We start from the raw sequence: 27,216 nt of genomic DNA, 5'->3' as shown, positions 1-27,216 counted from the left end.
GAGCAGCGGACCCTTGGTGTGCACATACAATCCGCAGACTTTGGGGGGAGGTGAGGACAGGTACGCAAACACACCTTGTGCCTGACAAAGCACAAGCAGTGGCATATGCAATATTTATGACTGCCATACTCTTCTTTCAACTTTATCTGCCACTACACTTTTTACTTAATCTACCTCACCAAAACGTGTTGAAAAATAAGTTTAACATTTTTCAACGTAGATTCTTGTAGTGGGGTGCCCAGACACTCAGTCATTTCAAATTGATACAAAAGCTTCGTTTTCAGTACCAATTTGAAGGTAAGGGCCTACAGAACAATTTTGGTTTGAATGTCAAGCACTCATATAATTTTTTTTTTTGGGGGGAGGATTTGGAGAATTTTTTTTTATCACGAATCTTCCCCATACCCACCTGCGTTGTCATCCGAAGGGTCCCTCAACTCTTGTACCAAGTCAGATTTGTTGGTATACATCGTGGAAGCCAGTACGAGTAGCGCCATTTCTGTCAACGAGAAGCTAGTTGCGCCAGATGTTTACGACTTCATTGTTATTGACGGTGGAGTACTGATACACTCACTTCCTGTTACACCTGTCCAAGGAAACACCTATGATTCATATTTCGACAAAGTATTCTGCCAAAGAGTTCGCCACGACTTGAAAAGATGGACAAGAGTAGACATTGTCTGGGACCAGTATCATGCACTGACAATCAAAGGAGGCACAAGGGAAAAACGAGGAACATGCACCCGACAACGCGTATCTGGTACTGCCAAAATCCCAGGAAATTGGCAGAAGTTTCTGGTGAACGCTGATAACAAGAAGGAGCTGTTCTCATTCCTGTCAAAAGATAACAGAAGGACAGTTCCCAGATGACAAGGATGTCTACATCACTGCAGGTGATCAAGTCCACCATGTTGGAAACAGTCCACCAATGGATCAATGCAACCATGAGGAAGCTGACACTCATGTCCTAGTACATCTCCTCCATGCCCTCCAAACATTGTCACTTGGGATGGTTCATACTGGAGAAACAGATGTTGTCGTAATCATTCTGAGTAATTTCCATCACATCAAGGCTCTGAATCTTGCCGCAGAAATCTGGATCTCCTTCAAAGCGGGAAAGACAGCCAGAATGATCTCCCTGAACACTGTCGCCACAAACCTGGGCACGACAACGTGCAAAGCCATGGCCCTCTTCCATGCATTCAGTGGATCAGACAGCACATCTTCCTTCAAGTTTAAGGGTAAGCAAAGTTTAAGGGCAAAGTTGAAGTGCACACGTCTGTGCAAGTGCAAATGCGAGATGTAGCTGGACCAGAACAATTATTTCCAATACTGACATGTATATATGGTCGATTTGTGAGCCACTTTCTTATTAAAACTATTGTTCAAGGAGTTATTCAGGCAATTGTTTAAGCAGTTACTCACCACCATATTGTAGCACAGTTAAAAGTTAAATAAAAATGTCACTATATAATTGGGTCCGAGTATAATTGTCCAGTTTTTTTTTTTTTTAACATGTTTCAGCTTACTGGGCCTATGACCCTTGGTCTTTTTTTGTGGATATGCACCGATACAGGCAAAATTATTGCTTCTATGGGCAATATGCTTGAAATACAAGTTGCTACTCCTGATCCTGAATCCATACATACCTCATATGTTCAGATCGGATCATCCAATCAAAAGTTATAACAGTTTCCATATTTCGCATAGGCCGGTGGGGGGTGGGGGGGTCGGAACTCCCCATGTCCCCAAAAGCCCCATTCTTTTATCTGAGTGCTTGACACTCGAACCAAAATTGGTCTATAGGCCCTTACCTTCTTCAAATTGGTACTGAAAACGAAACTTTGGCATCAATTTGAAATGGAAAGAAAAAAATTACCCGTGCACGGCCCCCCCACTATTGTGAGGAGGGGCTTCCAGCTGGAAATTAATAATTATTCGATGATCAAATACAATGACGATTTGACATATTTTCCAAAATAATACACGATCCTCAATCGACGCTGTGGTTATGTTCTTGAAAAAACCATGAAGTTAAGTGTAAACGTTAAACCGATCAATTTATCTCACAATAAATAAAATAAATAAGTACGTTAGGTTCCTTCGCCCCCATTAAATGAATCACATTAGGTAAATTCACACACTTTCCATTGTTTATATACTCTGCATTGTACATTCTAATACAGTGCTGCAAATAAATGTAAAATAAAATACAAATGTAAAGCAAAAAAAAACCATCTACTGGTGTATGGTGAAGTCACCGAGAGTCCCGACAATGTAATAGTGAATGAATGAATGAATGAATGAATGAATGATCGTTTTAAGGCCATTTTCCCCGCTAGAGCGGGGGTTAGCCTTGCGGGCCCCATGACAATCATGGTTCCCTGTTTGAGGCAATGTTTTTATGGCCGGAAGCCCTTCCTGACGCCAACCCTTGGTCGCCTCTTACGATGCGCAGGGATACGGTGTACCTATTCTAAACCGGGGTACACACCCGGATCATTCATCCCAGCAAGCTGGTACTCAATTTGCCGACCTCGGAAGGATGACAGGCTGAGTCAACCCCCCTGGCGTTAATTCAGCGATCGACCGGGATTCGAACCCAGGATCCTCGGATCCCAAGCTGGCACCCTAACCGCTAAGCGAACACCAGGGATAAGTGAGATATGGGTAAATAATCATGACGTTGTTTGAAGCTCTGGTGTCTATTTATTTATTACAGACGTTATAACGAAACACCATTAACCAGGACGACGCTAAGCGAGGACACTTTGCATCTCATAGATTGTACTGCATTAAGATTTGATTCCAACTGGCCACCAGCTACCATTTTCTGCCAGACGGTTCAACCAGAAACACTTGTTTTTGGCCTTATGTAATGAAAATGCAATGCATTAAGTTTTAAAGATCATTTGAAAACTTGTCATACTGTGAAGTACAGCATATTAAAAAATAACTCCAACAAAACAATGTGGAAATCATGGAGGTTTCAAAATAAAATGCATAACTATTGCAAATGCAACTAAATATGAAAGTTACCTGCAATCTTCAGAATTCAAAAGGATTGCATTTGTAAACATTTCCACTGCATCCGAGTAAAGCTGTGCACAAGCAAGTTTGTGGCCTTTCACTGCAAAACAATATTAATAATCTCACTAACTCCAAACTAACAGACAAATAGTATGAAATTAAATAAAGTAACTCGATAATTCAAAAAGATCGGGGTGGTGAGTGTATGGGGAAGTCGGTTAAAAACATATGAGACACTTGAAGATAGTAATCAACCGACAACGTTATAAAAGAAATTAATAAAACAAACAAACAAAAACAGTTACAACAGTGGTTACAAGTTACAAAATATTTGGGCCCACTGCCACACAGTCAATAAATTAGCCTCTTTACCCCCAGTCATCTCACTCTTCCACAAGCCTGGATTTGGACTCGGTCTCAGAAGTAAACTGACCATCAGTGGTCACAAATTATGGAGATGGGTTTATATTAACTTCTAACATACAGTAGATGTGAAAACTGGCACAATCAATTGGAGAGAACGAGAACTGTCTGCATAGGAGCTGATTCGTATCACGGTACTGAATTTGAATAGGAATCATTGCAAACATGGAAGTAAAAGCTCTGTTGAAACAGAATAGCTCACCTGCATATTCCAAACTCATGTCAACAGGTGGTTCAACAGGTGGTTCAACAGGTGGTTCATCAGGCTGCAAAATAAAGTGGCAATATTCACTTTTTTAAGATACAAATGAAATGTTAGCAAAGTAAATAAAACATTCGTTCCAAAAACTAATGTCATCAATTTAAAAATAGTCGTAAAAATATCGTTTCAGGAACGTAATAGTGGATAAAGGGAGCAACATCGATTAGTTATGTCATCAGTGCCTGTCTAGCATAAGCGTTCGTTTCTGAGCAGAAAGTAGGATCCATGTCGAAGCAAATTAAGAGATAAACGTCTATCCGTGTCATTTTGTATTGTGTCTAGAACCCCATTTACCCACATTTTAAAGTTCTAAGTTGTCACAATGGAAAGCTGTCTTGTTTCCTTTTTAAAATGAACTGCTCCATTCCACCAGCTCGGCAAGCCCCAGCATCGTACAGGGAGACGGTTCTTTCAGTCCTGTCATTTATTTGTCTTACCCTTCATGGCATGACTGGACAAGGTAGTGCGTTAAGCCGAACGAGATATATTGAGCGTGTAGGTTTACAACTTATGTATAATGTGATACGTGTTTCTTTCTTCTCTCTTTCCTTATTTCCTTGACCCTTTCATTATCAACTCATTAAAACCTGTTCTCACCATGTGTGTTGGCTGGCTGTGTGGTTCGCTTAAATTGGAATTATAACCCCTATGCAAGTCCTCAACCGCTGGGAATTGGCACCAAACCTAGTTACGAGGTCACAAAACACGCAATAGAATTCTCCAGGGTTCGCTCAGGCCAAGTATTTAACAAGTGAGGAACCTGTCGTAGCTGCAGAATCTTGGAGTTTTTTGTGTGCCAAAAACCGAAGTAAAGATGTTTGGCTTTCCCGGAGGAGGAAGCACAGTCTCTTTGGGTAGTCTGTCACTAAAAAGGGGTTGTGCGGGTGGTAGATTTGATCACATAACCACTCGGCATTACACTATTACATTGGTTCGTCAGGATTGGGATGCGGACACTGGTCCAAATCCGGTGACTGTTAAAATATTAATCAAATCTTCAGGAGACAACTTCATTCATAGACAACAAACACGTCGCACTCAGCCAAAGTGAAAGATAACCTTTTTGGGTTCTTTAACTTCAACTTTAGGCTTTTCTTTCTTTTCTTTGTTCTCAGGTTTCACAGGTTTCGTCTTAACCTTCACTTTGCTTGATGCTTTTGTAAAGAAAGCACTGTTTACATCCCAAGCAGGTTCCTGCAAAACACACAAGCACAATATGGACACAAAAAAAACAAGAGCCAAAAGACAAGTTTGATCTATCAATCTTATCAATTCCCAATACTAGCCGCACTGCTGCATTGCATGAAGGTAGAGGTGGAGTCAATGAATGATTGTGTAGAGAAACCGAAAATAAAAATGCATGTGCACACAAAGACCTTAAATATATTATTGCAGAGCTATGTCAATGACTCCTTGCAGTTGATCTTATCCCACCATTCATGAACAAAGGCACCAGAAGTTAGTCGAATAAATGAAAGGCACACCCATGCCCACATTTGGCAATGTGATTAAAATACAAACTGCATTAACAAGTGACAGAATTCTCACCAAATACTGCACTTACATCATCAGTGTCTGATTTCAAAGTGGGAGATTTAACATTGTCTTTGGAGGTAAGACTTTTTCCACATGCCAAGGTTGGCTCTTTCTGAGAATTATCACTTCCATTGCTCAATGTGTGAGCCAACCCATTCGTCGGGGCATAGCTCGTTTTGCCAGGTTGCTTTTCTCGATTAGTAGAGCATCCCACGTATTTATTTGCAAAGTTTATGCGACAATCCTTATGTGCATCTGCAGAAGATTGCACTTTTTTTGTATCGACTTCCGGCGAAGCACCATTAACCATCGTTTCAGACGGTTTAACATCGCCCTTTGCTTGCACGGTGCTATTCACATGATCTAAAACTTCAGTATCCTAGAATGAATGGGAAAGGTGAGGGTGGAAAGAGGGCGGGAGTATTCAAAATCATGAATTGATTAAATAATTACATCCGAGAAAAATCATTCCAAATACAAAGATTTGCACATCAAGAAAACAGAATTTGGTCTAAATGTTGGCACACCTCTTGTATTTTTGCATCACATTTTTGCCTCTCATTCTTGCGCTCCTTTTTCCTCTGTTGAGAATTGTAGAAAACATGGGCGTTAAGACAAAACAGTAAATAAAAAGGGAATAACAATTTTTTAAAGTTCCAATAAACTGGAGCTGCAACCTTCTTCTTTTCTTTTCGTCTTTCTGCCTTCGTTTTCGCAATCTCTTCTTGCCTTATAAGTTCATCTGCACTTCTCTTCACTTCCTGAAATGCATAAAAAATTTATTGTTTTACTGAACGCCTCATCTTTTAAATAAAGCCTGCAATTAAAACGATACTAAATGCTTAAAAGATATCGCCATGAACTTCAAGCAAAAGCAAAAAAGTGGAGACAACAACATGAAACCACAAAATCTTGTCATGCAACCAGCCTCCAACTGTCTCCATCATTTTTTTTAAACCGGATAACCTCTTCCCTTCCTTCTGGAGTGGAAGAGATAAAATAGAGAATAACTAACAAAAAGGTGAGAGTATTAAGGTCAGAGAGAGTGAGAGATCAAAACCAAAATTATATTTCAATGAGAAAGGAACTCATTTTGAATGAGATGTTATAAAGACAACAGATTCAATAAAACGTGCTTAAATGGATTTTCCACCATCCTTACAACAAAACATTGTGTGGAGATCAAATCAAGAAAAAATGAAAAATAAATAATGTCAAGTTCAACCCAATATTTTGAGAATGTGCAACTAACGTCTCACCTCTGTTGTGTATGATGCTTTATCACCAGACGCGTCCTTCGACGATGCTGGTTGAGTATATAAATTTCTGACAGCACGGTTTCCTCGAAAGCCCGCCCCAGTTTTGAAGCAATTATTGAGTTCTTCTTCAGAGCCATCATCACTATATTCATCTAAAACGAAAGGACAAGAAAAATGTGAAAAACCAGACAAACCAAAGAACAATCCATGAAGTTACATGCATCAAATAGAAAATGGAAATAGAAAAAAAAGTATAAAATAGAAAACGAATTATAATAAATAATAGAGAGAACAGAAACCAAATACTATGAATATAAAGAATTAATAGGAATACTGAACAGAAATTATCAATAGAAAATGAGAAGAGAAAATAGAAAAGAGAAAATGGGAAACAAATACAACTAGAAAGCATTTGAAAATGCAAATCGTATCCAAGTCCATTAGTATTCAGACATCTTCTTCTTCCAATTGCTCAAAATAACAACAGTTTAAAAAAAATAATAAATGAAAATTGCTTTTATGCAACCTCGATTTCTAGATCTAAAAAAAAACAAAAAAAAACAAAAAACAATCAGCTTCCAGCTTTTGAGTGGTGAACCAATTCTGTGACCCAATAAGCAAATTCATAAAATTCAGGGTCAATTGGACGATCAACAATTTTATGCAACCTTTGACCTTTTGATCTAAAAACATATATAAAAATAAAAACTCCAATCGACTCCTACCTTTTGATTAGTGAACCAACTCAGTGACCCAACATGCAAATTCTTTAAATTTCAGGTTAATAGGGTGAAAATTGAAGATTGTATGTGATGCTGACATTTGAGATTTTGATATTTTGATCAAATTATAACTTTGTTTGCCTTCTCCATATTCTCACAATAAAGCTTTCATGAAAATGTGATGACAAAACACATGGTAAATTTAAATTTCAGATATATTGGATGAAAATTTATGATTTTATGTGACGCTTACCTTTGACCCTTTGACAAAATTATTAATTTGCCTTCTCCGTATTATCATAATAACGAGACGGTATTTATACAATACTTAACCCGGTTTTTTTAGGGGTTTTTTTATTTATCAAATATGGCTGCCAGACCACGTGAGCGATGACATCATAAATGTACATTCTCGAATATAATTGTTGTGTAGGTCACACTCAAGAAATTTCAAACTGATCAGATTAGATTTCCTGGTGAATTATGACATCATAATTAAGGCACCAATGACGTCATTGTTAACACTTATTTCCCATGCGGTGTTCTTTACAATGAGCCACGTTTCAATTTTTTCCATGGAGCGGTTTCGGAGATAGAGAGGTGCAACTTTTTCTGTTTTTCCAAGATGGCACCTGCACCACGTGACCTATGACGTTATAATTATCATTTTAAAAATTCTACATGAGTCGCTGCTCCGATGGTGAACATTTCCTGCAAACTAAGTTGCAGATAAGAAAAAAAAAAATCATACTGATCAGATCAAGTGTTGTACTTGTTGAATTATGCCATCATAATGAAGGCACCGATGACATCATTAACATATATTATTTCCCATGGGGAGTACTTAACAATGAGCCAGATTTCTTTATTATTATTATTATTAAAACGATCTATTATTCAGACTCAGATGAAGATCTGATCACATTTAAGGTCAAATTTATGCAGAAATAGACATTTCTAAAGGGTCCACAAACCTTTTCTCACCACTGTACCTCCTGCTTAATCAGGAGTTTCTGTAAACACTTGCATAATTTATGCATGACACAGAAACCATTTTGGCTCGGCTTTGGTAAATCCCGGGGGGAAATTAAAATGGATAACGGTCTTCACATGTGCTCTTTTCCCCCATCCAACCTGGGGCATGGCAGATTTCTATTTTTGCAATTTACTCAATTTTCCAGAAGTTTCAAAGACTGTGAACCATTAATATTTAAATAAAAGGGTGAAGGTTATTTCTCAAAATATATCTGAACAAAAGCTTTGAGGTTACAAATAAAACAAGAGTTACGCCTAGGTCCCCCGTCGGTGAAGTGATGCGAGTTGACAAAGTGGAAGACGCAAGGCGGCCATCTTGGATTTTGACGTGGCGACCCAATTTTAAATAGCATTCTCCCTTATGCGTAGATACACCCACACACCAAATTAGAAGTTAGTAGTTCGTTTATTTTTCAAGATATTTCACTCACAAGGTTCAGACATAATATATATATGGTGGTGGCCATCTTGCATTTTGACATGGCAACCCAATTTTCAATAGCGCTCTTCCTTATGTGTAGATACACCCACGCACCAGATTAGAAGTTAGCAGTTCGTGTATTTTAAGATATTTCGCTCACCAGGTTCAGACATATATATGGTGGCCATCTTGGATTTTGACGTGGCGACCCAATTCTTGGGTTTGTTGATCATGAGAAAGCATTCGATCGGGTTCCACGCAAAGTATTGACATGGGCATTGAGGAAGTTAGGAGTGGAGGAATGGTTGATCAGAGTAGTGATGGCAATGTACAAAAGAGCGCGCACAGCTGTAAGGACGAAGGACGGGAACAGTGGTGAGTTTGAGGTGAAGGTGGGAGTGCATCAGGGGTCGGTACTAAGTCCACTACTATTTGTAGCTGTGATGGAGGTGCTGGCTCAGAACGTAAAGGAGGGTTTACCGTGGGAGTTGTTGTATGCAGATGATCTGGTGTTGATTGCGGAAAGTATGGATGGACTGAAGGAAAAGATTAACACGTGGAAGGAATGTATGGAGACAAAAGGTCTGAAGGTGAATATCAAAGACGAAGGTGATGGCAAGTGGTAAAGCATGTGGTGAGGTGGAAAGAACTGGTAAGTGGCCCTGTGCTGTGTGCAGGAAGGGTGTCGGAGTGAACTCCATTCAATGTACAATGTGCGCTGAGTGGGTTCATCAAAAATGTAGTGGTCTGAGAGGGTCATTAACCAGTGTGGCAGCTACATTCAAATGTAAGGTGTGCACAGAGGGAGCTGCAGATGGAGGAAATGTTGAGTTGGATCTTGGAGACGGCGTGAAGCTGGAAGGTGTGAAAACATTTTGCGACCTCGGAGACATGCTGAATGGAGAAGGTGGATCAGACTCGGCAACGGTTGCTCGAGTGAGATGTGCATGGAAGAAGTTTCGGGAATTGACTGGCGTGCTGATGATGAGGGGAGTGTCGTTGAAGCTGAAGGGAAAGGTGTATGCTGCATGTGTGAGAAGTGTTATGATTTATGGGAGCGAGACATGGGTAATGAACGTAGAGCAGCAACGAAGGTTGGAAAGGGTGGAAATGCGAATGGTTCGACGGATGTGCGGAGTATCGTTGAGAGAGAGGAAGACAAATGATGAATTGCGAAAGATGATGGGAATAGAGCCTGTGATTGATGCTGTGAAGAGGAACAGGTTGAGATGGTTTGGTCATGTGTTGAGGAAGGATGAAAGTGACTGGTTGAGAAGAGTGATGGAAATGAATGTAGAAGGAAGTAGAAGACGGGGAAGACCGAGAAAGACTTGGCTAAAGATGGTGGAAGAAGAAATGCGGGCAAGGGGGTTAAGGAGAGATGCTGAAAATAGGGCAAAATGGAGAAGATTGTCATGGGGACCGCAAGGCTAACCCCCGCTCTAGCAGGGAAAATGGCCTTTAAAATGCATGTTGTTGTGTTGTTGACCCAATTTTAAATAGCATTCTCCCTTATGCGTAGATACACCCACACACCAGATTAGAAGTTAGTAGTTCGTTTATTTTTCAAGATATTTCGCTCACAAGGTTCAGACATATATATGGTGACGGCCATCTTGCATTTTGACATGGCAACCCAATTTTCAATAGCGCTCTTCCTTATGTGTAGATACACCCACGCACCAGATTAGAAGTTAGCAGTTCGTTTATTTTAAGATATTTCGCTCACCAGGTTCAGACATATATATGGTGGCCATCTTGGATTTTGACGTGGTGACCCAATTTTCAATAGCGTTCTTCCTTATGCCTAGATACACCCACATACCAGATTCGAAGTTGGTAGTTCGTTTATTTTTCAAGATATTCCGCTCACAAGGTTCAGCCATACATGGCGGTGGCCATCTTGGATATTGACGTGGGTTGCACCCACACCAAATTAGAATTCGGTCCTTCGCTTACGCACGCACGTACGGACAGACGCACACACGGACGGAGGGGAAAACCATAGTCCCCCTTTTGCTCCGCGGTGCGACGGGGGACAATAAGGAGCTGCTATCTGGGTTGGTTTCCTCACACCATCAATTAAATCACAAACACCGTTTTACCTACAGCTAAAAATAAAAATTAACAGAACACAAAATTCATCAACTTGGCAAAATTAAATATTACTAAGAGAATTTAATCATGGTTCCAAACCCAAAGTCCCAATCCAAGCAGCATGGCCTCACCATAATCTTCATCGGAGTTGGCAAAGTGCATAAACCAAAAGTAGTCACCCTTCAGGAGTCGTATTAAAGCAAGCTGCATCTCTTCCTGAAATAGCAATGAAACAATGTTGAAATGAACATCGTGAATTGCACAAGGCTTTCATGTGTTTACATCAGAGAATAAATAGCAGACAAATCAACTTGTAGCAGACCATAACTGGTATAACAGCACTAAACCAAACCTGAGTCGATAGATTATCAGTGAAAAATCCACGTCTGAGAAAATGCACAAAGCTGAGTGTCCCGGTTGCAAGCATTAGTTGTTGGACGTTAACATTCCCTGTGTATTTCACATGGAATAGGAGAATTATAGCCAGCAACCTGAACAAGTCACAAGTGTATGCCCTGATTGCTGCGCAAAGGCAAAAGCAAACCACTCAATGCTATCCTTGGCACGAGACAACTTCTTTGGGGAGAGCACCAGAGACGGACAATGCTCAATGGTGTCGCATTTGAAGTTTATGTTAATAAAAATGTGCAGTACATATAATTTTAACATGGTGAAAATTTATCCAACATTTTACAAAAGGTTTATTTGGCATTTCTTGGACGTTATTCCCGTTATTCAATCCTGACATATATCAAACTCCAAAATATCAAACTGTCTCCAAAAATACTGGCGAAACCCTCCCATAACAATTCTCTTGAAGTTGTCACTCAAATTTTTGAGCCTTATCTGACTCGCCAATTTGCTATTCATCAACAGTGGGGCATCATATACCTATTATCCCCATGTTTTTTTGAAAAATAATGGGTGGTAGGGGAAGAGGAGATATTGTAATTGGCTCGGTCTGTCTGTCCGTCCATTACGCTATCTTGTAAACGATTGCGCAGGTACAATTTTTGCCCCTACCCCGTGGGTGGGGTCAAATACCAAAAAATGCAATTACAGGCGCATTTTAAAACTTTTGTCATGAAGCTTTGTATGTGCAGTAAATATTGAGGCCCACCTGAAATATTTAATGTATTGGTTTAACCCCCACCCATTCATTCACCTGGTCAAAACAGGTGATTTTTTTTAACTTAAAGTTTGATATTGGTCATTTCTGGTTGGACTTTTTACCATCTTTCAACCTTGCTTTAGGTGAGAAGCATGGGGATTTGCGATGGCGCACCATCGGATTCGCTCTAGTTGCATTTTAGGATCCAGAAAGCCATCTGGCTCAACAGCACTTCAATCATATGCATAAACAATCAATGGGTGTATCCATGGAGCCAGTAATTTTCCATTTCCAAAAAAACAAAATTCCATTTAATGGTATCAATGAAAAAATTAACATTTTTTGTGCACTTGCATTGGAAAAAAAATACGATTTTTCTCAAATCTGCACCCAAGATCTTCCAGGGTGCACCTGTGCAGTCTATTTTGAGATCAGGGCAACATGGAAATGTGGGGAACAATAAAATCAAAAAATAAAACAAGTGGAAGGAGGGAAAATGTGGAATCCGTATCAATGTGGAAATGGCACTTTAAATGAAATTAATCTTGCTTATGATGTCCATGTGTGCTCACCGATGGACGTATGAACATGGCAGGATGTACAGGGACAGAAACACACCAGGATTTATGTTTTCATGTTTTTCAACTTTATGGTAAATATTTTTGCCAATCACATCTGTGTTTCGACGACGTCTTCCAAAGGTTCCCTGTATTGTGTTTTAGCCAGCGATCGAATTTTCTGCAAACTGAATTTAATTTTGACTCGGCTCTCCAGAGATTGTTAGACAAAATTATATTCAGTATTTAGTGTCAGCACTCAAGATGGATTCATGAGGACAATTGTCCAAAGCGGCTGCGAATGACGTGCTCGCACTTTTGGTATCGACGGTATTCATTGTGCATCAAATTACAGTGTTGTGGTTGTTATTGTTGTTTTTCCAACTTTTCATATTTATGTTGTAAAAAGCAAGTCTGTGGAGAATTGCATACACAAAATCAGAGAATATAGTGAATATTTTATTTGTAAGTTAGACACTCATCTGATTGTCTGGAAATTACCAAATTAGCATTTTTCCACATCAGATTGTTTTCCATTCCATGTCATTGATCCCATGAATTCTGTCCATTTTCCACGATCGCAGAAAATCAATCGATAATTATTTGAAATGCCAATTTCCTTCTGATTTTTGAGGACAGCCATCGTATAAAGAAAAGCAAAATGTTAAATGGATTCCACTTACAAACTCTTCTGGATGCCCCGAATCTGCTGTAAGAACTTTATAAGCTTCAGACACGTCTTGGAATTTCTGCAAAATATTATGTCCAAGGGAGGGGTGTGTGGGAATAAAAAAAAAAAAAAAAAATTAAACTCAGACACAGAAAACATTAAAAAACAAACAAAAAACAAGATCTCCAATCAAATCCACACAAATAATGAAGAACTTGTCTTGCTGGTGAAGGTTAGTGTCGATCTATGTCAGTGGACAGGTAAAACAATGAATGAAATCAACATGACAGTGATTGCGGTATGTTAACCACCGTAGGAAGCAAGGAGGAGCTGATGTTATGGGCATCAACACTCTCAGAACAAAAGAGAAGCTTGGACTGGAAATTTATGTCCATCGGCCCGTTGTCGCCACCAAGAGGCTGTGAGGACTACAACCCCCACCAATTGTGACCAAAACACCAGATGCTAGAGTGGGGATCCCTTCCTCCTGAATGGAGTTTATCTATCTATCTGTATGTCATCTTCGGGCAAAGTCTGCCGTTTATCTATATTCTCCAGTCTGCCCTGTTTCTCGCTGTTGGCCTGGCTTCATTCCATGATCTCCATCCTAACTTTTCTTTCTTTTTCCACTATTCTTCTCCAGTTTGTTCTCTGACGTCCAACATCCAACTTTCCTTCTTCTTTCAGGCTTCCATGACAATGCTGTCATACAGTCGTTATAATCTTTCATTCTGAGCACATGGCCAATCCATTTCCATCTTGTGGTCTTGACTTCATCACTGATCTTCATTACTTTGGTTCTTTCGAGTATTTATTGGTTTGATACGAAGTAAGGCCATCTGATTTTAAATATCTTGCGCAAACATTTGAATATAAATGTCTCAAGTTTCCGATTTGCCCCTTCACTTATATTACAAGCCTCACATTCATATGGTAGTATTGATTTGCCAAGTGAGTTCAATAGTTAATTTTGTTTTCAATGTATAAATGCTTGAGCTCCATATTTGCTCCAGTTTCATGAAGATACCAAAACTTCATAAATTCTGTACCTAATATCTTCTTCCCCACCTCCTCGTTTGTTGATGAAGAGGTGGGGAAGAAGATATTAGGTTACCTAAGAGGTAGGTGCACATATCAAATTAATTTGGATGTTGGCCTCCAATTTAAATTATGTTGTTGCTTTTACTACGTATCCTCAAAACCTGTTTTCTTGTTTATTTTCAGTCATGTTTTTGATGTGAATCGATTCATTTTTGTTACTTCCGTTCGCATATGTTGGTAGTTTGATGACAAAAGAGAAATGTCGTCCGCAAAGACACTCCCTCAAACTCCCTCACTCCCTTCAATCCCACTCCTCCCTCCAGGTCTTTAAAACAGCTGTTCACCACCATCTCTTATCTTCCCCCATCCAAAACCTTGATCTTTTCTACCCCCGCTAATTCACCCCAGATCCACCTTGTTTGAAATTCCAACTTCTTTCCTGGAAGTCCTGGCAGTGTCCATATGTTTTATACCTCTCCCACTGCCCCCTTCCCACGCCCCCCCCCCCCAAAGCCCTCGCCCTCTCTCAGATCTCTCGATGTCTCCATGTCTCTCGGTCCCTGCTCTCAAATGTTGTGTTTGTGTCCTTCCCCCTCTCTCCCCATCTTGTCTACCGCTCCCTATGTTATATGTTTTATGTGTCGGTTTGTCTTTCTGTGTGTTCATGTGATTAATGTTCGCTCTTTCACGAGCCTCGATATTGTATACAAAAAAAAAAAAAAAAAAAAAAAAAAAAAAAAATGTGTTGTAGAGTGTCCACTAGTCTTTTATGTCTTTCAATCCTGCCAAATCTCACTCTCTTACTATGTCTCTCCGAAAAGATCGACTGGACAACCCTCCCATCTACTTTCTCAACAATCCTCTCCAAGAAGTTCTGTCACTCAAGCTTTTGGGTCTCACTATCTGCCATGATCTTTCTTGGGAAAACCACATTTCCAAGCTGGCCTCCAAAGCCAGTCGCCGACTGGGCATCCTCCGTCGTGCGAAGTCCTTCCTCGGCACACCTGAGCTCCTCACCACATACAAGGCTTTCATCCGCAGCTCAATGGAATACTGTTCTCCCCTATGGGCTGGTGCTCCTGCCTCACACCTGGCTCGGCTTCACGCTGTTGAATCCAAAGCTTTCAAAATCATTGGAATCTCCCGCGATGAAGCTATCTCTGAGGGCCTTTCACTCACTCACCGCAGGCAGGTAGGTGGTCTTTCTGTCTTCTACCGACTCCTCTCCGGCCTTGCTCCCCCAGCTCTCTCCGTGCTCTGTCCCCCAAATATTCCTACAGGTCGCACAAGATCTGCCAGCAACCCTCTGATGGTTAAACTGCCGAAATCTCGGCTCTCTGCTCACCTTCACTCTTTCATTCCTCTTTTCTCCCGCCTGTGGAACAAACTCCCACACTCCCTTCAATCCCTCTCCTCCCTCCAGGTCTTTAAAACAGCTGTTCACCACCATCTCTTATCTTCCCCCATCCATAACCTTGATCTTTTCTACCCCCACTAATTCACCCCAGATCCACCTTATTTGAAATTCCAACTTATTTCCTGGAAATCCTGGCAGTGTCCATATGTTTATACCTCTCCCACCCCCCCCCCCCCCTTCACATGCCTCCCCCCCTTCACATGCCTCCCCCCTTCACATGCCTCCCCCCCAAAGCCCTCTCCCTCCCACAGATCTCTCGATGTCTCCATGTCTCTCGGTCCCTGCTCTCAAATGTTGTGTTTGTGTCCTTCCCCCTCTCTCCCCATCTTGTCTACCGCTCCCGATGTTATTTGTTTTATGTGTCTGTTTGTCTTTCTGTGTGATTAATTTTTGCTCTTTCACGAGCCTCGATCTTGTATACAAAAAAAAAAAAAAAAAAAAAAAAAAAAAAAAAAAGTCAAAGTCCTCCAGTTTGGTTGGAAACTTCTACTTTATCCCTATGTTATTTCCTCCTGTTGTCTTCCTCATTATCCAGTCTACGACTATTAACAATATAAAACCAGACATTACATCTCCTTGCTTCACTCATGTTTTTTTTTTAATGTGAACCACTCAATCCACTCCCTATACCAGCATTGCACACTCTCCATTGCACACATTCCAGCATTCCTCAAACAAAATCTGTACCATTCTGATAATTTTGTGAGGGATTCCAGAACTAGCCAAGATCTTCCAAAGGCTTTCTCGGTGCACAGTCAAAGGGTTTTTTTTTCAAAATCCACAAAAGTAATGCACAGTGCATTCAGAAAGTATTCAGCCCCCTTCACTCTTTTCACATTTTGTTATGTTGCAGCCTTTTGCTGAAATCGTTTAAATTCATTTTTTCCCTCATCAATCTACACTCAATACTCCATAATGACAAAGAGAAAACAGGATTTTAGAAAGCTTTGCAAATTTATTAAAAAGAAAAAACTGAAATATCACATTTACATAAGTATTCATACCCTTTGCTATGACACTTGAAATTTAGCGCAGGTGCCTCCCATTTCTCTTGATCATCTTTGAGATGTTTCTACACCTTGATTGGAGTCCACCTGTGGTAAATTCAATTGATTGGACATGATTTGGAAAGGCACACACCTGTCTATATAAGGTCTCACAGCTGACGATGCATATCAGAGCAAAAACCAAGCCATGAGGTCGAAGGAACTGCTTGCAGAGCTCAGAGACAGGATTGTGTCGAGGCACAGACCTGGGGAAGCCTACAAAAAAAATCTCTGCTGCATTGAAGGTTCCCAAGAGCACAGTGGTCTCCATTATTCTTAAATGGAAGAAGTTTGGAACAACCAGGACTCTTCCTCGAGCTGGCCGCCCAGCTAAACTGAGCAATCAGGGGAGAAGGGCCTTGGTAAGAGAGGTGACCAAGAACCCGATGGTCACTCTGGCTGAGCTCCAGAGATCCTGTGTGGAGATGGGAGAAACTTCCAGAAGGACAACCATCACTGCAACACTCCACCGATCTGGGCTTTATGGCAGAGTGGCCAGACGGAAGCCTCTCCTCAGTGAAAGACACATGAAAGCCCTTTTGGAGTTTGCAAAAAAGCACCTGAAGGACTCTCAGACTGTGAGAAACAAGATTCTGTGGGCTTTCTTGTGGGCAAGATTATGGAGGCCACTGTGCTCTTGGGAACCTTCAATGCAGCAGAAATTTTTTGTAGGCTACCCCAGATCTGTGCCTCGACACAATCCTGTCTCTGAGCTCGGCAGGCAGTTCCTTCGACCTCATGGCTTGGTTTTTGCTCTGATATGCATTATCAGCTGTGAGACCTTATATAGGCAGGTGTGTGCCTTTCCAAATCATGTCCAATCAATTGAATTTACCATAGGTGGACTCCAATCAAGGTGTAGAAACATCTCAAAGATGATCAAGAGAAATGGGAGGCACCTGAGCTAAATTTCAAGTGTCATAGCAAAGGGTTTGAATACTTATGTCGATGTGATATTTCAGTTTTTTCTTTTCAATAAATTTGCAAAACTTTCTAAAATCCTGTTTTCTCTTTGTCATTATGGGGTATTGAGTGTAGATTGATGAGGGAAAAAATGAATTTAAACGATTTCAGCATAAGGCTGCAACATAACAAAATGTGAAAAGAGTGAAGGGGTCTGAATACTTTCTGAATGCACTGTATAGAGTTTGCCTGCCACTCTGTGACCTGCTTAATTATGTTGTGCAGAATAAAGATTTGCTCCACTGCTCCTACCTCTCCTAAAGCCTGCTTGCTCATCCCTCAACTTGTTGTCAACTCCATCTCTAACTCTGTCCATCAACATTCTTCCTAATACTTTACTTGGAACAGATATTAAAGCAATTCCTCTCAAATTTCCACATTCTGCAAGATCACTTTTCTTTGGTATTTTGACAATGACAATTACTTTCACTCACTCACTTTCAGTACTTCCTCTTTCTCCAAAATGGCTCTGAACCACCTCCCAAAGTCTCCTTAGATTCTCCAACTGTGTCCCTGCTTAAACAATGGCACCATTTAGTAACCACCTTTAGAGGCCATTTTTCCCCGCTAGCGGGGGTTGGCCTTTTTCGGGAACCGTGGTTGTTGTTGTTTTTCGGTCCCCTTTTTGAAGCAATGTTTTACGGCCGGATGCCCTTCCTGACGCCAACCCTTTTTGCCGCCTTTAACGACAAACAAAATGAAATCAATGGCACCATTTAGTGATCTACAGTAATGACTGAGACATGGATGTCCCTCACTGGGGTACTCTTTTGCTCCAACAAAGGGCTAACTCCCAAAACATAAGCTTCTCCTTGCTTCCCACAGCAGTTAGCATACCTTAATCAACATCCTGTTTACTTAAATGACTGTTCCACACAAAGAAAGAAAGCATGCTTCAAAACCCAAACAAATACAATGTAGGGAGGAAATATCAAGCATTAATCTTGAAAACAACGAGTAACCACATAGGAGAGCTTCTTCTAAATCTTCCTAAAAGAAGGAAACAAATTTAAGGAAAAAATTTCGCCTTTCAAATCAAATTTCACTTTGAATCGGCTCTCCAGAGAATGATGGATTAGTGGGGCAGATTTGTGTAAATATCCATAAGGATTGTGGGTTTTGTGGTAAAAGCACCAAAATTGGCATATATGATGTTAAGGACCTAGTAATTGATTTTAGATATAGTACCAAGCAGGATTTTTTCCGAGAAGCCCATAAAGTGGAAAAATCCAAAATGGCCGCCGGCCGATTCGAAATATCTGTTAATTGTCATATCTTTATGAATAGTCAACGCAGAAACCTGAATGAAGTGTCTTTTTGTATGTTTCTGTACATGACGAATCCAATGGAACCATTATTTGCTTTGAAAAATGCATATAAATCAATACAATGGTCAATTTCAGGTTGAAATTCAAGATCGCCACCATTCGATTTGTCGATATCTAGCAAATGTCATATTATACACAATAATTCATATCACACCATGGATGAAGTGTATTTTATATATTAGACAGTATACATATTTCAGCCACAGTCGCACCATCAATAAAAAAGACAATAACATGGTTGTGATTTGTGTCATGCGGCACCCATACCGAGTGTCATATCTTCCCCAAAATATGTATATCGTATGAATATGTCCTTCCAAACAGGAGGAATACAATGATACCCTCACCTCATTGCATCATCGTTTGGCTTAGATTGTCCATCGTGCCTTGCAGTAATTAGGTGTGGGAAAACGAAATAGGTTATTGTCGTTATAATATTAATGTTTTTTTCGTTGTAGGTGACTGAACAGAAGTGACTGAAATCATGTCGACACACAAGAAGTGCAAGCTTGTTCATAGAGAGACATTAAGATCACCTGTGGCCACAATTTTTTTTTTTTTTTTTTTTTTGTATACTGAATTGAGGCTCGTGAAAGAGCTAACATTTATTTCACAAACAAATCAACCAGACAAACAAAACACAAAAAGAGGGAGCGGAAGACAAGATGGGGAGAGAAGGGGAAGCACACAACCACAACATTTGAGAGCAGGGAGAAGTGTGGGAGGGAGAGGACTTGGGGGCAGGAGGCGTGGGAGGGGGAGGGCGGGGGGGAGAGGTATAAACCACAAGGGGACCGAAATTAGCGGGGGTAGAAAAGATCAAGGTTTTGGATGGGGGAGGATAAGAGATGGTGGTGAACAGCTGTTTTAAAGACCTGGAGGGTGCAGTGGGATTGAAGAGAGTGAGGGAGTTTGTTCCAGAGGCGGGAGAAAAGAGGAATGAAGGAGTGAAGGTGAGCAGAAAGTCTTGATTTTGGCAGTTTAACCATAAGAGGGTTGCAGGCAGATCTTGTGCGACCTGTAGGAATATTTGGGGGACAGAGCCCAGAGAGGGCTGGGGGGGCAAGGCCAGAGAGGAGTCGGTAGAAGACGGAAAGACCACCAACCTGCCTGCGGTGAGTGAGTGAAAGGCCCTTGGAGTTAGCTTCATCGCGGGAGATTCCAATGATTCTGAACGCTTTGGTTTCAACAGCGTGAAGACGGGCTAAGTGTGAGGCAGGAGCACCAGACCAGAGGGGAGAGCAGTATTCCATAGAGCTGCGGATGAAAGCTTTGTATGTGGTGAGGAGCTCAGGTGTGCCAAGGAAGGACTTCGCACGACGGAGGATGCCCAGTCGGCGACTGGCTTTGGAGGCCAGATTTGAAATGTGGTTTTCCCAGGAAAGATCATGGCAAATAGTGAGACCCAAAAGCTTGAGTGACAGAACTTCTTGGAGAGGATTATTCAAAAAGTGGATGGGAGGGTTTTCCAGTCGGTCTTTTCGGAGAGACATCGTAAGAGTGTGAGATTTATCAGGATTTATCAGGATTTATCAGGTTCACTGAAAAATGAACCTATTGACTGGAGTCTTTGTGCTTTATGCCAGGAACGTTCAGACAAACCATTGAACTGTCCAGCCAAATCAAAACGTCCCGACGTCGGTGCTGGATATCATACTCTCGGTGATAACTTGAACAGTTTTCTCAATTTGGACAGCCAGCCATTACCTATCGACATAAGTAGGCTTGATGAAGGAGACGGTATTGGACACACACTGGCACGCAATCATGCCCAATGGCATGCATCATGCCGCTTGAAGTGCTGTGCCAGTCGTCTCGCCAGAGTTGAACTAGCTTCACTTCCAACTGCATGTACCAATACCCCTGGAGAAATACCATACATGTTAAGGCAGGCTGAACACAGAGATTCTCCAGAAGATTCAAAATGCTTCTTCTGTGATGAATCTGGAACGGAGATGGCGCCTCTGCATGAAGCGATGACACCAAAACTAACACATAGGGTTAGGCAATGTGCACTAAAAATACAGGATCAAAGGTTGATTGCGAAAATATCGCCGGGGTTGAGTTTGAGGTCAATTGTCTGGATCTAGGTCCTAGGAAAACTGATAAGACCACTCTCAGGCACCACGAGCATACTGCTTCGGCACAAGTCGCATTTGCTAAGGAGACTGCTGCTCTTGTTCGAGTAATAGAAGACATGGGAAATCCATTCATGGAAGAGAGTGATGACCTCCTGGTACTTGACAGCCGAGATGTTGCTGATCCAGCTGTTGTCCAAACTGTGCGTGCGATAGAGAAGACAGGCCAGGAACAGTATGACAAGTACATGACTGAGCGAGTGATGGAGCGAATTACACCAGTATCTGATCCCATATGTAAAAATCAGATGCCTTTGTTCAGCCGACCACCATGTCGAGTTCCGTCCAAAGCGAAACAGATCGTGACATCACTCAAGAGTGACTGTGCATTGTTTTCCAGACTGTACATTGCCTGTCAAACCCGTGACGGAGACTTGGACAATTTCTTCCAGCATGAGAATCATGCCTACCCTCCGTCATTGTCGCAGCTGGGAAAACTAAGGTTTGGGTCGAAGTCTGATCTTGTTGAATGTCTGGAAAGGTGCTGCACATCATGTGGGGATGCTCCATTAGTTGATGTCATCATATTGGATGGTGCTGCAATCATCAACATGCTCAGGCCCATTGGCATCAAAACGTTCCAAGAATATGCTACACAAGTATTTCTGCCTTCTGTCAAAGCACAGCTGCGCAACGTGATGAGAATTGACATAATTTGGGATGTGTACCTGGAAGAGAGTCTGAAGACCACTGCGAGAGAGAATCGAGGAAAAGGTGTTCGGCGGCGTGTTGCACCATCCAACATGATCCCAGGAAATTGGCAAGAGTTCTTGAGATTGGCAGACAACAAGACAGAACTATTCGACTTCTTGGCACACCAGGTAAGCTTTCAGTATTTCACTGGCTTTTAAAAAAACCATATACATGTAGAATCGATTGTAAACTACACAATATCAATGACATGAAATTTAATCCAGCTTCTTTTCTTTGCCAATTTAGGTTGTAGAACATCTTTCTGCGGAAAAGGATGTGTATACAACATGCGGTCAGAATGTGCTCTGCACGAGAGTTCACCAGGACATCTCATCTCTAGCACCATGTACGCATGAGGAGGCAGACACACGGATGCTCCTTCATACAGTTGATGCAGCAAGGAGAGGGTATCGCCGAATCATGTTGCGTACTGTGGATACAGACGTGCTCGTCCTGGCAGTGTCTACTGTGGCACGCCTTGAAAACACTGAAATTTGGGTTGCTTTTGGCACTGGAAAGCACCTGAGGTACATTCCTGCCCACGATATCGCCACTGAGCTTGGTAGTGAGAAGGCACGTGCACTTCCTATGTTTCACGCCTTCACTGGTTGTGATACGGTGTCGTCATTCGCTGGTCAGGGGAAAAAGACTGCGTTCGACACATGGAAGTCCTTCACTGAAGTGACACCAGTATTCTCTACCTTGCTAACGGACCCGACGTGGCTCAATGATTGCATGTCTGTGCTCGAGAAGTATGTCGTCCTGTTGTACGACCGCACATGCACAGAATCTAACGTTGATTCAGCTAGGAAACACATCTTCACTACAAAAGCGAGGTCCATCGACACCATACCACCCACCAGAGGAGCACTGTTACAGCACACAAAACGGGCAGTATACCACGGTGGACATGTGTGGGGACAGGCACTTGTCCGTTGTCCAGTACTTCCATCACCAGAGACATGTGGTTGGCAGAAGAGTGCCACACAGGGTTGGCAACCATTATGGACGGTATTACCAGAGGCAGTGGCATCTTGTTCCGAGTTGCTCAGGTGTGGGTGCCAAAAAGGTTGTAGGGGACTATGCAAGTGTGTTTGAGCTGCTCTTAAATGAACATCACTCTGTCGTTGCAGTGGTAATTGTGACCACAATGAGAGCAACTAATAGTTGTTTCAATGTAACATAAACATCCACACTCGAGAAAAACCATACACATTTTCGCACTGAGGGAAATGTTTCAGCCAGAGTGTACTTATTAAGTACTACTTAATATCTGAACCCAATGTCCAACATGTCATAATCAACACAGAAGTGTGAATATGTTTAAGGCTCGACGCTGGGTAAATATTCTATAAATGAACCAGCAGAAACTTGAAAAGTGCAAAATTCATGGTGTTGTTCAAAGTAATCGGCAACAATGTAATGATGTATGGTATGGGAAGTGTTATTTAATGTATAATGCATAGAGTATATATGCATTGGATACAAATGTGTAGATCTATATAATATGTCACTTAGTTTGCGTGGTATTTTTTCCTCCATCTTAATATGATTTAGAATTTGCAACTCATAGTATAAATGATAAAGTAAAGTCGACTGTTTATGTATCTGGTCGATATCATAGAACTTGGCATTGCCATTGGTCACTATGAATTCAGCTTTTCTTAATTAGTGGTGCCATTTTGTCTGACATATGTGAATAAATCTACAACATACTTCATCCATGGTGTGATATGAATTACTGTGTATAATATGACATTTGCTAGATATCGACAAATCGAATGGTGGCGATCTTGAATTTCAACCTGAAATTGACCATTGTATTGATTTATATGCATTTTTCAAAGCAAATAATGGTTCCATTGGATTCGTCATGTACAGAAACATACAAAAAGACACTTCATTCAGGTTTCTGCGTTGACTATTCATAAAGATATGACAATTAACAGATATTTCGAATCGGCCGGCGGCCATTTTGGATTTTTCCACTTTATGGGCTTCTCGGAAAAAATCCTGCTTGGTACTATATCTAAAATCAATTAGTAGATCCTTAACATCATATATGCCAATTTTGGTGCTTTTACCACAAAACCCACAATCATTTCACAAATCTGCCCCACTAGATAGAAATATTTATATATATTTTTTTTTTTTTTTTTTTTACTCCCGCCAGGGAGTAATGCATTCGATCGTGTCCATCCGTGTGTTTGTGAATAAGATATCTGGAAATTTTCTGAACGGATTTGGATGAAAGTTGGTGGGATGATTGCCCTTGGGATAAGGAAGAATTGATTACTTTTTGGTGAAGCTCTGGATATTATTCCGGATCCAGGAATTTTTTGAAGGATTTTTTTACCATTGGAAGATAGATTCCAACTTGACCCACGGCGGGAGTATGCGCTCTACTGAATGGCGTTCTAGTTATATAGAGTTTTTTTTTTTTTTTTACAGGATCGAAGGCTCGTTGTGGAGCTGATGCAGACACACACAACCGCATGCACTTGTTGAGACAAACAGCCACTGAGCTTGGGGGAAGCGCCATCACTTCCCAGTACCCTCTGGGTGCCGCCTTTCTCACCGCACTCAGTGGAGCATTTCCTAAGGATGAATTTCCTACACCCCATTAATACCAACTGATGGGGATTGTCAGTGCTCTATCCCTTCAAACAATAAACGTCAAGTAAAGAAGCAGCACGTACCATTTTAAAGTCTTTGATACGACTCGGCCAGGGTTTAAACTGCCGACTTCCCAGACTTAGAGAGGATGCTCCAACCATTGCAACACTCAGTCTCATTAGAGATTTTGTGCCAGCAATCGAGATAGATATTCACAGCGATGTGAGGCAGTATTTTTTTTTTTTTTTTTACTACTTTTCGTATTATGCTGTGGGAATCAAGTCTGTGTGAAGTGGCAGATACAAAATCAGAAAAAGTGAATATTTTATTTGTAACGCAAACTAATCTTTACTTTTTTCTGTAATTTACTACATTCCATTTTTTTCCCCCGTTTCCGGTTTAGTTTTCCGTTTCAAGCCACCGTTTCAATGAATTCCATCAGTTTTTCATGAACATGGAAAATCACTGGCTACACCAAAGGGAAGAGCGAATTTACTGCCAGGTACATATCTGAAGTCAAATAATAATGTGAATGTAGGCCCATACCACAGTATAAGCTCCCTCAAACCATTCACATCCGAACGACGGTAAGTAAATTAATTAAGACAAATAATCATCAAACTTCCCAAATTCGCTATGGTTTAGGCGAGCACAAATTTGATTTGGGCAAACAAATTTTCCGAGCACTTGTCCAACTCAGCAAATGGAAAAAAAAGTTAGTGTCGAGCCCTAAAGTGCCGTGCCAATGAATGAATGAATGAATGAATGATCGTTTTGAGGCCATTTTTCCCCGCTAGAGCGGGGGTTAGCCTTGCGGGCCCCATGACAATCATGGTTCCCTGTTTGAGGCAATGTTTTTATGGCCGGATGCCCTTCCTGACGCCAACCCTTGGTCGCCTCTTCGATGCGCAGGGATACGGTGTACCTATTCTAAACTGGGGTACACACCGGGATCATTCATCCCAGCAAGCTGGTACTGAATTTACCGACCTCAGAAGGATGACAGGCTGAGTCAACCCCCATGGCGTTAATTCAGCGATCGACCGGCATTCGAACCCAGGATCCTAGGATCCCAAGCCGGCACCCTAACCGCTAAGCCAACACCAGGCTTGAATGAATATCGTGAATCAAAACGTGCCAATGAATATCATTAATCAATGTGGACCCCTGACTAGAATGGTTCAATAGGGAACTCCATCCTGCCTATCAGAATGACTCCTGCCCCTTTTAAAATCTGCCCTGGACGTGTGAAACCACAGCATGTTCTGTTGTACAGTATAGCGGTTATTAACCTCTATTCATACGAGGTTCTATGTACAGTATTACAGAACGAAAGAATCAAAGTGCTGTGGTCCAATCCTCAAACGACATGCGCTGTATCACGAGGGGGGGTGGGGTCGGCTGTCTGGAACAGACCAGTGTTATTCCCATAGGATCCGCATCCCATAATCGACTGATCACACAGTCCGGTGGAACGCATCTACACAATCGTGCAGCGTCCCATTGTACAGTACTTTAACATTTCCATAATGCAAGCTAACCGGGGACAAACCCGTGTTACAATGCCAGCCAGTGAATGCGTGCACGTTCACACAAAAGCAAGCAATATTCTGCTGTCGACAATCAGAAGCCACATTGGAAATATTATTGCAGTTTCAAAGTACAAGAACACCTTCAACAGAAATGTCCTTTGCAGGGTCAATTCAGAGAGCTGAAATGAGCAAAGTACGTACAATATTAACAATCTGCAAAGATTGCAATGCATTCGACAACTTTCATCATGGACAAAAAATATATATATGTGGATGACAGCAAGAAACAAGCTGAATTTCTTAAGCCAAAATAATTATGACATTTCGTTTATTCATTTGATGCATAATGCTCACAAGTCCCTGGATTTCATTTAGCAGATGCTACGCAACATCCAATGCAATTTTTAGATGAATGACCGACGTTCCCATTGCAAATTTCACGACGCAAGACACGAGATAGTAAAACACCGCGTGAAGTGTCGCATCACAATTCGACCCCCCGTGTACGGCACGTCGATTTGTACTCGAATCAATACGAAGGGTTTGTTACCTTTGTCGCAGCTGGTGAATTTTCATGCTTATCGGGATGAAATTGCAATGCAAGGCGTTGTAAGCAGTCCGTATTTCATCAGTCGAGGCACCTGCAAATAAATGCAAAAAACTCGTAAACATTACAAATGGGTCGGAGGGGGCGTAACTAGAGAGTCAATCGGTTTTCTCTCAACAACAACAACTGCCCATGCAAAGCATCCCGCAAGGTAATGCCACGCGTGGTTATACGACTCTCATTTTAGTGTACCCTTGAACAATGTCATCAAAAGGAAGATCAAGTTGTAGTAAGTTCCATAAAAAGGCAGAGAAACGTGACGTCTGTAATGATAAAGTGCATTTATTGGACTTTTTCTTTTGTATACAGTGGTGAGAAAAAGTGTGAGAACACTTCAGAATTTTCTGTATTTCTGCATAAATTTGACATAAAATGTCATCAGATCTTCACCTAAATCCTAAAAATCCTAAAACTAGATAAAGAGAGCCTAAGTATTGCACACAAAAACATATACTTTCATTTATTCATTGAGCAAATGATCCAACATTCAATTTCTTTGTCGGAAAAAGTTTGTGAACCTTCACATTCAGTAACTGGGGCACCCCTCTTGAGCAGCAATGACGTCAAGCAAACGTTTCCTGTAACTTTTGATCAGGCTTGCACGTTGGCTTGGAGGAATTTTGGCCCATTCCTCTTTTCAGAACAGCTTCAACTCAGATATTTGTGGGCTTTCTTGCATGAACTGCTCGCTTCAGGTTCTGTCACAACATTT

The 27,216-nt window shown here is 41.3% G+C and overlaps 1 protein-coding gene across 2 annotated transcripts in view; it reads right to left on the bottom strand.

Moving 5' to 3' along the window:
- TTC31 (tetratricopeptide repeat domain 31) overlaps positions 1 to 27,216 on the bottom strand; it is a 103,855-nt gene that overhangs the window by 63,456 nt on the left and 13,183 nt on the right. The window contains exons 3-12 of one of the 2 annotated variants that reach the window (XM_068105827.2): positions 26,448 to 26,538; positions 13,137 to 13,202; positions 10,917 to 11,001; positions 6,511 to 6,662; positions 5,929 to 6,012; positions 5,779 to 5,832; positions 5,280 to 5,630; positions 4,775 to 4,909; positions 3,656 to 3,719; positions 3,040 to 3,130 (exon numbers count right to left, since the gene is read on the bottom strand). In XM_068105827.2, coding sequence (XP_067961928.2) covers positions 3,040 to 3,130; positions 3,656 to 3,719; positions 4,775 to 4,909; positions 5,280 to 5,630; positions 5,779 to 5,832; positions 5,929 to 6,012; positions 6,511 to 6,662; positions 10,917 to 10,995 — 1,010 coding nt within the window. In that variant the 5' untranslated portion in view covers positions 10,996 to 11,001; positions 13,137 to 13,202; positions 26,448 to 26,538. The remainder of the gene's footprint in view (positions 1 to 3,039; positions 3,131 to 3,655; positions 3,720 to 4,774; positions 4,910 to 5,279; positions 5,631 to 5,778; positions 5,833 to 5,928; positions 6,013 to 6,510; positions 6,663 to 10,916; positions 11,002 to 13,136; positions 13,203 to 26,447; positions 26,539 to 27,216) is intronic. The other variant, XM_068105828.2, reaches the window with a different exon arrangement.

The sequence above is a fragment of the Myxine glutinosa genome, chromosome 2 (genome assembly GCF_964187855.1).
Source record: "Myxine glutinosa chromosome 2, kmMyxGlut1.1, whole genome shotgun sequence".
Taxonomy (NCBI): domain Eukaryota; kingdom Metazoa; phylum Chordata; class Myxini; order Myxiniformes; family Myxinidae; genus Myxine; species Myxine glutinosa.
This window is presented reverse-complemented; position numbering and strand designations above follow the sequence as displayed.